The 12,857-nt window shown below is 51.6% G+C and overlaps 1 protein-coding gene across 1 annotated transcript in view; it reads right to left on the reverse strand.

Annotated features, from left to right (window-relative positions):
- Window positions 1–494: 494 nt before the first annotated feature.
- The window catches only part of SPTBN4 (spectrin beta, non-erythrocytic 4), an 85,272-nt gene continuing 72,909 nt past the window's right edge, over window positions 495–12,857 (reverse strand). Inside the window, exons 28-36 of the mRNA XM_033158648.1 lie at window positions 12,464–12,602; window positions 12,108–12,192; window positions 10,846–11,042; window positions 8,670–9,295; window positions 6,332–6,413; window positions 5,880–6,163; window positions 4,586–4,759; window positions 2,715–2,757; window positions 495–699 (exon numbers count right to left, since the gene is read on the reverse strand). Coding sequence (XP_033014539.1) covers window positions 535–699; window positions 2,715–2,757; window positions 4,586–4,759; window positions 5,880–6,163; window positions 6,332–6,413; window positions 8,670–9,295; window positions 10,846–11,042; window positions 12,108–12,192; window positions 12,464–12,602 — 1,795 coding nt within the window. The 3' untranslated portion in view covers window positions 495–534. The remainder of the gene's footprint in view (window positions 700–2,714; window positions 2,758–4,585; window positions 4,760–5,879; window positions 6,164–6,331; window positions 6,414–8,669; window positions 9,296–10,845; window positions 11,043–12,107; window positions 12,193–12,463; window positions 12,603–12,857) is intronic.

Below are 12,857 nucleotides of genomic sequence, written 5' to 3' on the forward strand. Positions count from 1 at the left end.
ACATTTTGGAGCGTGGGGGGGGGAATGAAAGGGGGGTGGGTCCTGGGACACAGATTGGACGAAAGCAGAAGACGTGACTCTGTGGTTGACGGGGGCGCTGTTTGTTCCTGGGCACCAGCCATGGGAAAGCGGAGCAGCCTCCTAGGTCCCGCGCATCTGCCAGGGTCCCTTGGGTGCCTCTTGGCAGGAGCAAGGGTGGCAGGCTCTGGGGACCCTCCGGGGCACAAGCTCTCCCCCCTCTGTGCTGGTGGAGCCTCACCCCCCCCCCAGCAATTCACCGTCAGTACAGTCTTGGCTGGTTCAGCAGATACAGAGGGAGGCCAGTGAGCAGGCACCCCCACACACACACCTCAGGGCCCCTGGAGTGCCTTGGCACCTGGCCGTGCCCCTCCCCAAGACCCCCAGAGTCTGCCCCAGGAAGCTCTCCTCCTTGCGTGGGCCGAGGGCCATGGGGACCACGGGCACAGAGAGTCAGGCGCCTCTTCTGAGGATTCCTCACAGCAGCCTCATGGCCCTGCGGCGAGAGGGCCAGCCTCATTTCTTGCGGCCGGAGGTACTGGCCCTGCGGTCAGCGTCCCGATGTTTGGGGTTGCCCTCGTCGGTGGAGGAGGTGGTCAGCAAGGCCTGGCTCCAGCGGGCGATCTCGGCGTGCTCCGCGATGGAGGCAGTGAGGGCCTCCAGCCAGGTCTTCAGCTCCTCCTGCAGGGAAGAAGGAAGGAAGAGGGTTAAGACCAACAAAACTTGCTAAAATGTACAAGGTGATAAATAAGGAATGTCGGAAATGTAAAGAAAAAGAGGGAAAATTCTTTCATATGTGGTGGACTTGCAGTAAAGTAAAAACCTTCTGGGATTTGGTATATGATGAGTTAAAGAAAAATGTACAAAAGTACATTTGTTAAAAAACAATTTTTACTGGGTATAGTGGGAGAAGGAATCCCTAAGAGAGACCAAAAATTATTTAAGTATGCAACTACTGCAGCCTCAAAATAGCCTCAAAATAGAAGCAACAGGAATTACCAACAATTGAAGAGTGGCAGATGAAGATGTTGGAATATGCAGAACTGGCGAATATTGCAGAACTACTATATTCATTTTATATTGTAAAATGAAAACTCAGTAAAATATTATAGTACAAAAAAGGAAGGAAGGAAGGAAGGAAGGAAGGAAGGAAGGAAGGGGTAGAATCTCAGGTCAGAGCACAGCGGCCTCCATGGAATCATAGGTTTGGGGAGCTGGAAGGGACCCCAAGGGACATCTAGTCCAGCCCTCTGCAATGCAGGACAGCCCACAACCACCGCTGGCCCTTCTGAAGGGCAAGTTGTAAGTGGTGCATGACTCCTGGAAGACATAAACCCATCCACACCGCCAAGGCTCAGATAGGGACCCTACCTCCATCTGTGGTGGGGCTATACCAGAATTTTGGGCAGCTGCACAAATTAATTAATTGTCATGTTATTGTAACAAATGGAATGGTTTGCATGGGCCTAAAATGGTTGAAGAACACCACAAAACAGATGCTGTTGATGAACTATTAATGAACTGTGTTGATCAGAGAGCTAATGGAATGAGCACGTTCTGGCAAAAACAACATGATATGAACGCTACATGCAAGGAGGCGTAAAAGACTGGCTACACAACACTAGTCTCAAACAATAAGTGTTGTAATATGCCCAGAGCTACACAACACCAGGTTCAAACAAGAACATTCATGAAGTGCCAAGAACATGCCAAGGACAAGAAGGACTGCCAAGATTCAGATGAACAGCAAGAAAAGATGAGACTTTCCAGATTGGTGTGTGTGCCAGAGGCAGACGGGATCCTGCTATCTGGTCACCCAAAACTCTGACTGAAACTTAAGTGAAGAGTGGAAGTGGGATTGGTGAGTATGGGAGATGAAGGGATGTGTGTATGGTGGAGTCCATATTCCTTGTCTTGACGTGTGAATTACTTGTTAATCAATAAAACAATATTATAGAGAAAATCCAATATTGGTTGTCTGAGGTTGACTTGTGCCTTCCTAGAGTGTACTGGGTCTCAGCTATGCTAAACACCTAAACAGATTAAAAGGACCTCATAACATTATCCCAACTTCTCAGTTAGCCCTTTTATCTATATGGGACAAGATTGGCATAAGGAAGACTTGATAGTGTACCTGCTTATAGCGGCTAGAACGATCATTGCACAGTTTTGGAAAAATTTAGATTGGGGCTTCCTACTTGCTACACTAAAGTGGAAAACAGCTTACAGCTGAGGGTCTTCAGGGGCTAAAGGAAAAGGGATGGTTTTCCACCTTTTTTGGGATCTGACCTTATTTCATTTCTAAGCCAGGAGGAAGATGGTCTGGGGTCCCCTTGGCCCACGAATGAATATGATTGATACAGTGACTAAGGGCATTTGAATAAGTTAATCACATTGCCTTGGTATCGCAGGGTCCCTGTTTCATAATCCTGCCTTGTTCAACTGTTATGTCTCTGCTTTAGGACCCCTGGACAGTTAAGTCCGGTCGAATTCGATTTTCGGGTGCGGCGCTCATCTCCGCTTTCAGGCGGAGGGAGCCAGTGTTTGACCACAGACAAATAATCATATATGGGATACATCTATTGCCGCCAGATCCTGTTTGATAACACTGTCTTTTGCAGGGTTTTGTATAAACTTTTTTTGGGGAAAATAAATAAATTTTAAAACACCCTTCTGAGAGAGAACCCAGAGCTCACCTCGTCCTTGGCCTGCAGGAGGAACTCGCCACCTTCGCTAGTCCTGGAAGAGAGGAAGAAGCACCAGTTAGGGAAGTCAAGAACAGAAAAATAGCCTTGGGCTGGATCTGGCCAGTGGCTCTCCTGCGTTCCTCGCCACTGCCATTCAGGGGCAACTATGGAACTCCTTGCCACAAGAGACAGTGATGGCCACCAGCCTAGATGGCTGGAACAGAGGATTAGGCAAATTTAGGAAGGGGAATGAGAGGGCTATCAATGGCTCCAGGGCACAATGGCTCCGTTGCTGGACACCACAAGAGGGAAGAGCGCAGTCCTGCTCAGGTCCTGTTTGCAGGCTTCCCATAATGTGCCTCTGGTTGGACCCTGTGAGAACAGGATGCCGGACTACAGGGGCCAATGGCCTAATCCCGCAACCATATGGAACCTCCAGGTCCAGAGGCAGTCTATCTTGATTCCTAGGTTCTTTGGGGCATTTGATCACTGAGAACAGGATGTTGGGCTCGAAGGGCCCCTGTGTTCTTATGTACTGCCGCCCCCCTTTTTTGAACGCTTTATTGGTTGAAAACTTTATAATAGAAATGTACAATAGATATTATAGGCAAAATGAGAAATAAAAATAATTATTCATTCTTTAACTAATTCTTGCTTTGTACATCCATTTGTGATTAAATTTGACAAGACCTCCAATCTTCCCCTCGCATTGCCAAATTAAATTCCTTAAATATGCGCTTAAACTTTGCTTTCTACATGTTATTTAACTTACTATAGATTTTATTTTACAAAATCATCCTATTAACACACCAAAGCCCAATAGATTGCACTTTGGACAATGTTCTTTTACATAGACTCTGTATGTATTCCACTCTTGATAAATGTTTCATCTGTAACGCCTCTTAGCCTTGCTGATAATCTTGCCAGTTCAGCGTACTCTCTTCTCTTGTTTTGCCAATCTAATTTAGAATATCCTCTCCCTTCCAGGCTTTTGCGATTAGAATTCTGGCAGTGACTGTAACATACATCAAGACTCTCCTGAACTTTTGGGGATTTCATTACTCATAATTCCTAGCAGGAAGGCTTCAGGTTTCTTAGGGAAGGAGCACCATAGAATCCTAGAGTTGGAAGAGACCCCAAGGGCCATCCAGTCCAACCCCCTGCCAAGCAGGAAACACCATCCAAGCATTCCTGACAGATGGCTGTCAAGCCTCTGCTTAAAGACCTCCAAAGAAGGAGACTCCACCACACTCCTTGGTAGCAAATTCCACTGCCGAACAGCTCTCACTGTCAGGAAGTTCTTCCTAATGTTTAGGTGGAATCTTCTGTCTTGTAGTTTGAATCCATTGCCCCGTGTCCGCTTCTCTGGAGCAGCAGAAAACAACCTTTCACCCTCCTCTATAGCATTTGCACATTTTCGTTGTAAATCATTTCCCAAAATTGTCTGATCTTTCTACAGTGCCACCGCATGTGGATCCATGTGCCTTCCGCCTCCCTGCATTTCCAACAAGTGCTTGTCTGAGATCTGAACATTTTGGCTAGCTTAAGGGGTGTTAGATGCCACCCGTAAAGCATTTTCATGCAGTTTTCTTTTAAATCATAACATGATATAAATCTGATTTCTTCCTTCCAGAATCTCTCCCAACTTCCCATGTAATGTACTGCTGCCTTCTGGCCTCCTGTTCCCACCGCCTTCTTTCTGCACATTGGTTCTCAGGAGGGGCGCCACCTGTGCCCTGCTCCTTGGCGCAGCCAGGAGGGGCTCCCTTGGTCTCCAGTGCCTTGCCCAGCAAGCCCCCCACTGCTTGGGGGCCTGCCTGCCCTCTTTGGAGGGAAGGAGCAGAGCACCCGCCCCCCCATATGCCAGGCCAGGGGCTCACTTGATCCTTAGGACGTTCTTCTTCTTCTTGTAGGCGTTGGCCACCTCGCCCGTGGCGTTGAGGAGGCTGAGGAGGGGCTCGTTGGCGTGGGTGCTGCCCGACTCTCGCCCCTTGGAGTCCTTGTAGAAGCCCAGCTCCCCCTTGCTGAGGACGCAGAAGAGGTTGATCCAGGACCTGCCAGGGAGAGAGGGAGAGACAGAAAGAAAGCCGGCCAGGGTCAGCACCTCCCAGGGTCAGGAGCCCCCCACCCCCACAAGTGGGGAGAAGATGTTCGGGGGGGAACACCTGCTTGGCATGCAGAAGGTCCCAAGGTTTTAGCCACTCAAATTCCTGTTGCAGACCACCCCTTTCTGTGATGCTTGGGGGATGCTTTTGAGTGGTCATTGGCTAAGAGGCCAGGAAATTGCTAAAGTCTTTAAATAAATAAATAAATATAATAATAATACAGTGGTACCTTGGTACTCAAACGCCTTGGTTCTCAAACGCCGAAAACCCGGAAGGTTTTCGAATGTTTTTCGGAAGCCGAACGTCCAATGTGGCTGTTGGCTATTGTTTCTGGGGCGCCTGCAACCATCAGAAGCTGCGCCTTGGCTTTCGAACATTTCAGAAGTCAAACGGACATCCAGAAGAGATTAAGTTTGGCACTTTTGCTTTTTGCTCTTTATTTTGCGTTTCTGTTTTTGAAGCTTTTCCAGTTAATTTGTTTTTGTGACTGTGTGGAACCCAGTTCAGCTACTGATTGATTGATTGTGTGACTGCGGAAATGATTTTTTAAAAAAAATCATCTGCAATACTTTCTTATTTATTTTATAGTACAGTACATTGATGATTGCTTTCATTTTATGGTTTTGTTAGATAGTAAAATTCATGTTAAATTGCTGTTTTAGGGGTTGTTTTTTTAAAGTCTGGAACGGATTAATCTGTTTTGCATGACGTTCTATGGGAAAGTGCACCTTGGTTTTGGAACGCTTTGGTTTGGGAACGGACTTCCAGAACGGATGAAGTTTGAGAACCAAGGTAGCACTGTAATAATAATAATAATAATGGTGATGATGATGATGATGTTCCCGCCAGCACCCTACCCCAGAGAAGCCAAGCAGAAGCCCCTGGAACTCGGGGCACGTCTGCCCCCCAACCCAGCTGTGCCCACTTGCTTTGCCCTCCCCAGGCCCTTGGGAACAGCCCCTTTTTGGCAGGGGGACACAGACCTGCCCCCACCCCTTTCCTTTGCCAGTCCTGCGGGTGGGCAGGCGGGGAGGCCGCTGGCAGGAGCGTCTCCCGCCCCCCAACTCACCTGTTGGAGGCCTTCTTGTTGGGCCCCTCCAGCTCCAGCTTGCGGAGAAGGTAGCCCTCCTGCTGGACGGTGTGGGTTGGGGGCGGTGGGGGTGGGGCGCTGCTCTGGGCGGGGGCCGAGCGGGACCGGCGCGCCTCACCCGGCGGGGCATTGGGGTCCTTGGGCCGGGGCCTCCGGCGCGGCTTGGGGCGGTCTCGGGCGCGGGGGCGGTCGGGGCGGGGCGTCCGGTCAGGCAGCATGTCTAGCCCGTTGGGCAAGCGGGCCGGAGACTCCCTCTCGCGAGGCTGCAGGAAAGAGAGAGGGGGGGTTGATGTCTCAGGGGCCAAGACGGAGGACCCCCAAGGAGGGTTTTGTCACCCAGGCTCCCGCAGACATGATGTCAGCCCAGGAACCCATGGGTGGCATAGCCAGGGGCTGGGGTGGGCACAGCAAAAATGGGGGAGTGGACTCACCGTGGCCGCTGCTGGCGTGGCCACCGGCCCGGTGGACTCCTTCTCCTGCAGCTGCTCCACGATGTCTGCCAACGTCGCCTTGCTGCGGGTGACCAGGAAGAGTGTCAGAGGGGTTGCCCCCTGGGAGATTCAGGAGCGCTGCACCCCAGGGACTGGCAGGGGAGAGTGACCAGCCATGCTTTTCAACATCTACATGCATCAGGGGGTTTGGCTGGGTGTTCATCAGTATGCGGATGATACCCAGCTCTACCTCTCTTTCAAATCAGAACCAGTGAAGGCGGTGAAGGTCCTGTGTGAGTGTCTGGAGGCGGTTGGAGGATGGATGGCGGCTAACAGATTGAGGTTGAATCCTGACAAGACAGAAGTACTGTTTTTGGAGGACAGGGGGTGGGCAGGTGTGGAGGATTCCCTGGTCCTGAATGGGGCAGCTGTGCCCCTGAAGGACCAGGTGCGCAGCCTGGGAGTCATTTTGGATTCTCAGCTGTCCATGGAGACACAGGTCAATTCTGTATCCAGGGCAGCTCTTAATCAGCTCCATCTGGTAAGCAGGATGAGGCCCTCCCTCTCCGCAGACTGTCTGGCCAGAGTGGTGCATGCTATAGTTATCTTCCGCTTGGACATACCGCAATGCGCTCTCCATGGGACTACCTTTCAAGGTGACCCGGAAACTACGACTAATCAGAATGTGGCAGCTAGACTGGGGACTGGGAGTGGCCACTGAGACCCCATAACACCAGTCCTGAGAGATCTACATTGGCTCCCAGTACGTTTCCGAGCACAATTCAAAGTCTTGGTGCTGACCTTGAAAGCCCTAAATGGCCTCGATCCTGTATACCTGAAGGGGCATCTCCACCCCCATCGTTCAGCTTGGACACTGAGGTTCAGCTCCGAGGGTCTTCTGGCGGTTCCCTCACTGCAAGAAGTGAGGTTACAGGGAACCAGGCAGAGGGCCTTCTCGGTGGTGGCGCCTGCCCTGTGGAACGCCCTCCCAGCAGATGTCAAGGAAATAAACATGACATTTAGAAGACATCTGAAGGCAACCCTGTTTAGGGAAGCTTTTAATGTTTTACAGACTATTGTATTTTAATATTTTGTTGGAAGCCACCCAGAGTGGCTAGGGAAACCCAGCCAGATGGGCAGGGTATAATAAATTATTATTATTATTGGTCCTCTTGAGGTCCATGTGCCCCCCAGGAGCAGCAGCTGCCCCCGCTTGCCTTCACCACCCTTCTCTCCAGCTCAGCCTTCTCCTGGGACCTGACGGCAAAGAGGCTCCCCACATCGCCAGAGCCTTTTAAGGCGTCTCCCCGTCTGCCCCATTGCATGGCAACCCCTGGCCACTTTTACGAGATGGCGGCAGATCAATTCTATTATTGATAAAGTCTGTAAGAAATAAAACTCGAGTCCTCTAGCTGTTTCCTCTCTGGTCCCCCATCCTCTGGAACCCTTTTGCTGGCTGGCTTGGCGGGATCTATTCCCGGGACCAGCCTTTTCTGGAACAGGCAAAGCCTAACAACAACAACCACCACCACCACCACCACTCTGGGCGGCTCCCAACCGGATATTAAAAACAGAATCAAACATTAAAAACTTCCCGAAGCAGGGCCGCCTTCAGGGCTGCCCAAGCCTGAATGCTGCAAATTGTAGAGTTGGAAGGGGACCCCAGGAATCATCTAGACCAGCCCCCTGCTGCAACGCCGCAGGAATGATGGCTGAAAAATATCTGGAACAGGTGGGTAGCCGTGTTGGTCTGCCATAGTCGAAACAAAATAGGAAACAAAATAGGAAATTCTTTCCAGTAGCACCTTAGAGACCAACTGAGTTTGTTCTTGGTATGAGCTTTCGTGTGCATGCACACTTCTTCAGATACACACGAAAGCATGCACACGAAAGCTCATACCAAGAACAAACTCAGTTGGTCTCTAAGGTGCTACTGGAAAGAATTTCCTATTTTGTTTCAAATATCTGGAAGTTAGCTATCTGACTTTCATGGAAAACCTCCACTGCCTTGCTGGGTCACAGAATCATCAAATTGTAGGGTAGGAAGGAGCCCCCAGGGTCATCCAGTCCAACCTCCTGCAATGTAGGAATCTTAGCTCAAGGACTGTTGAATTGCAGGGTTGGAAGGGACCCGAAGGGGCCATCTAGCCCAACCCAATGCAGTGCAGCTATCCCAATGTTGCATCCCTTCTTAAAAACCTAATTAAAAAGTAACTTGCCAAAATTAAGCAAATGCTTTCAGCTGACCCGCTGGGCTGGGGGTTCTGAGCTGCGCTTTCTTCCCCTGTGGCCCCCAGACCTGCCTACTTCGCCCGCCCCCCCCCCGGCGGCTCCTCACCCTCCTCCCTTGGGGTCGTTGCGCTGGGCCTCCTGTTCGCTGGACTCCTGCCTCTCCAGCCGCCTCTCGTGCCGCTCTCGGCCTGCCTGCCGGGGCGCCTCCTGCTCGCTGGACTCCTGGCGCTCCAGCCGCCGCTCTCGCCTCTCCCGACGCCGCTCCGGCTGCTCGTGCCGCACCGGCGGCGCCTCCTGCTGCTCCACCGACTCCTGGCGCTCCAGCCGCCGCTCGTGGCGCTCCCGGTGGCGCTCCACGTGCACCTCTGCCCGCCCGCTCCCCTTGGTCTCTGCCGGCTCCGGCCGCGAGTCCGGTCGGGGGGTGGCTTCCTCCCCGGGCGCCTTGGCCTCCGTCGCCTCCTGCAGCCGGTCGATCCTGGGCTGGAGGCGCTCGGGCTTCAGCTCGTGCCGGACGTAGCCCACCTTGGCCTCGCCACGCTCGGGGGTCTCCGGCTTCAGCCCGTTGACCAGGGCCTGGGCCTCCCCCCGGCCGCGAAGCAACAGCAGCTCCTTCTCATGGAGGGGCTGGCGCAGGAGCGACTTGTGGCCCAGCTCCGCTGGGTCGGGGAAGACCTTGCGGCCTAGGAGCGGTGTGGGGGGCTGCTTGCTCTGCTCAGCCCGCAGCTTCTCGATCTGTGGGGCAGGGCACAAAGGAGGGTCAGCCTGGGGAAAACTCTGGACTTTTTCTTCTTTTTCTTCTTCTTATTTATTGACATACACATCTTACACCTTACACATACAGTGGTGCCCCGTTAGACGAATGCCTCGCTAGACGAAAAACTTGCTAGACGAAGGCATTCGTCTAGCGGAAGGCTGCCCCGCAAGACGAATTTGTCTATGGGGCTGCCTCGCAAGACGAAAAAAATTTTTTTCCGTCTAGCGAAAACCGCGGTTTGCATTGCTGCTTCGCTAGACGAAAAACCTGCTAGATGAAAATACTCGCAGAACGAATTATTTTCATCTAGCGGGGCACCACTGTACAGTGGTACCTCTAGTTGTGAACACTGTTGCGAGATTCATTCCCCATGTGCAGTCATGGGTTTGTTGTCACATGACTGGGTGTGTGTTTTGATTCCACAGGAATGGGTTGTGACAAAGACAGGATGTTTGTCTTACTGTGTTCTGTGAAGTGGGACTATTGTCCTTTGTTCTTTCTCTTTGAAGTCTGATGCTAGAGGGAGACGGAGCCATGTTACAGTGCTCCATATGTATTTATATGTAAATAAAGTAGATTAGCCAAGATGCTGAGTTCTGTTACGCAACTGCGCAAACCTCTGCAGATCCCTAAGTGTGCTGATGTCTTTTGGCATCAGTCGCTGTGATGTTCAGGCTGAGCAATGCTTTTGAAACGATCGACCAGGAGGAAAGGAACATGCCACTCGGGCATGTTTCTCTGTCAAGGTCCTACTCATGTGTAGGACATCCTGACAAACACCTCTGGATAAGTATCCTTCGGGCTACGCACGCGGCAATCTCAGAAGTAACGGAAAGGTTTCCGCCCCGCGCGCATGTGCAGAACAGGTGCCTCTGGATGCGAATGTTTCAGGGTAAGAATGGACCCCCGGAATGAATTAAATTCATATCTAGAGGCACCACTGTCCAGAAGATAGTAAAAAGAAAGGAAAGGGAAAAGAAGAAATAAAAGAAAAGAAGAAGAAGAAAACCACACAAACCTAAAGCAAACCGACAAAACCATTCCATTTCAACCTCTTCGTAAGGAATACAAGCCGTCCTTAATCCTATTTAGTAACCTCCTTCTCTTCTATACTTATAGCATCTCCTTTTCTGACTTCTTGCTTGATTCTCTGATTTATATCTTGACTTCCCACTATCCCTGTACGGTTCTTAATATCTCATATTACTGGTTGTCTGTATTCCATTAGTAAGTCTGTAGAGAAACAATCTGATTCCATGTGGAATTTTGGTCTAAGCTGAGCCAAGCGAAGTCCTGGAAACCTCCCTTTTCATATAATTAATAAACACATCCCATTCTCTCCTAATTCTCTCATTTGACTGATTTCTAATTATTTCTGTGAGTTTAGCCACCACCAAATATCCACTTAATTTTAAGAGCCATTCTTCTTTGGTTGGCAATATATTACTTTTCCAATATTTTGCAGTCATGCTCCTGGTGGACATTCGCACCCGACCCCTCCGCCCGCCCGGCGCTCTCCATCCCGTACCGTGGTGAGCCGGCGCAGGGAGCTGAAGCGCTCCTCCCAAGCTGCTGCCGCTTTGCGGAAGGCCTCGTGGCGCCGGATCAGCTGCTCCACCTCGTCGACGCTGTTGCCCAGCTCCCGGCTCTTCAGCAGCGGCTCCTGGGCGGTCAGCCAGGCATCGGCCACCACCGCCTCCTGGGCAAACTGGTGGACCTCCAGCACTGCGGGGGGGGGGGAGGGAAAGAGCTCAGGGCTTTGCAAATCAAGGCAAGAAGCTTGAACCTGTCCGGGGACGAGACGGGCAGCCGGTGCAGCTGCTGAAAGGGTGGGCTCAGGTATTCTCGGCCAGCTGCAAGAACCTCGAACCCGGCTCGGTCGTGAGTGGGTGTCACGAGGCTGTCGCGTGGGGGCTATTGGGTTGTTTTATTTTTATTCTGTGGTTTTATATCTTGGTTTTATTCTGCAAACTGCCCTGAGACCCTGGGTATAGGGCAGTATATGAAGTATAATAATAATAATAATAATAATAATAATAATAATATGATGTTCCTGCCAGCACCCTGGCTGCAGCATTCTTCACCCATTGAGGGCAGGAAGCCACCCACCAAAGCCCCACAGAAGCCAAGCAGAAGCCCCTCCAACTGGGGCCATTTGCTGGGCCCTCGGGGGCAGCCCCTTTTCGGCAGGGGGACGCGGACAGGGAGGGCGGTGGGCCTCTAGCACTGTGGGAGGAGAGAGGGAAAGAGACCCCCATGCCCAGCTGTCAGCCCTGCCGCTGGTCCTGCTGCCTCTCTGGGTGCCCCTGCCGGGCCTGTGTGGGGCTGGCCCCAGAGAGACCCGAACATCCAACGCGGGTTATGCGGCTTCTGATTGGCTGCAGGAGCTTCCTGCAGCCAATCAGAAGCTGTGCCTTGGTTTCCAAACGTTTTGGAAGTCAAATGGACTTCCGGAATGGATTCCATTCGACTTCCAAGGTACCACTGTACATATGTTTCAGTCAATAAATAAATAGCATGTGTTGACAGAGAAACATGGGATCAACTCCTCCCCTCCCCCCAAATATATATATATATATATATATATATATATATATATATATATATATATATATATATATATATATATATATATGAGGATGGGAGTCGGGAGGGAAAGGGATGCCCCCCACTTCCCCCTGGGGGGCTACAAAGGAAACCATGAGAGGAGGAATGGTTTTGTGGGGAGGATTTGCAGGGGGATATTTTTTTTTGGGGGGGGGGAGGGGCTGGCGTTGCACCCGGACTCACTTTGCTGCAGCCACTCCCAGTGCCGGTCCCATTTTTCCACCATCTCCTTCTTCTTGGTCATCAGCTTCTCCAGATGGAGCTTGATCTGATGTGGAGAGAAGAAAGAGAGTCATGTCTCTGCCCAGACCTTGCCTGCCCGCCCCCCCAAAAAAATTCCCAGGCCCCACCCCAGAGAATCCCAGTCCCTGCTCCTCCGAAAAGATCTCCCCCCCCCTCCATCATGCCACGCGGTCCTTGGGTGCAGCAGAAGAGAGAAGGATGGCGCCCCCCATTTTACCCCACTGCCCGGTGGGCCCCCCTCTCTCCTGGTCATGGGGAGGGTGGAGGTGGGGCTACAGAGATGGGGCGGAGCCTACCTCCTCGGAGGCGGGGCTCTTGTTCAGCACCAGCGTCTTGCCCAGGTCCACGCAGGAGGCAATGTTCTTGCTGTGGGTCTCGATCTCGCTCTTCAGGCCCTGGTGGTAGTTCATCAGCACCTCCACAGTGGAGACATCCCTGCAGGGAGAAGCGGGGGGGGGCAGAGAGATTATGCGAGAGGGAAGATACACACACCCCGCTCACAGGAGTGGCCAGGGCCAGATTAGGGTTGATGAGGCCCCCAGCTCCTGAAGGTAAGGGGGCCCTTTCTATGTCCAGCTGTCCTTTGTCAACAATAAATGGTTGCTCTTTTTGTGTTGAATATATGCTATATGGTCATTGATGGACCTCATAGGTATCTCAAGCCATTTGCACATGTTCCCATGCAATCAG

The sequence above is a fragment of the Lacerta agilis genome, chromosome 8, assembly GCF_009819535.1.
Source record: "Lacerta agilis isolate rLacAgi1 chromosome 8, rLacAgi1.pri, whole genome shotgun sequence".
NCBI lineage: Eukaryota > Metazoa > Chordata > Lepidosauria > Squamata > Lacertidae > Lacerta > Lacerta agilis.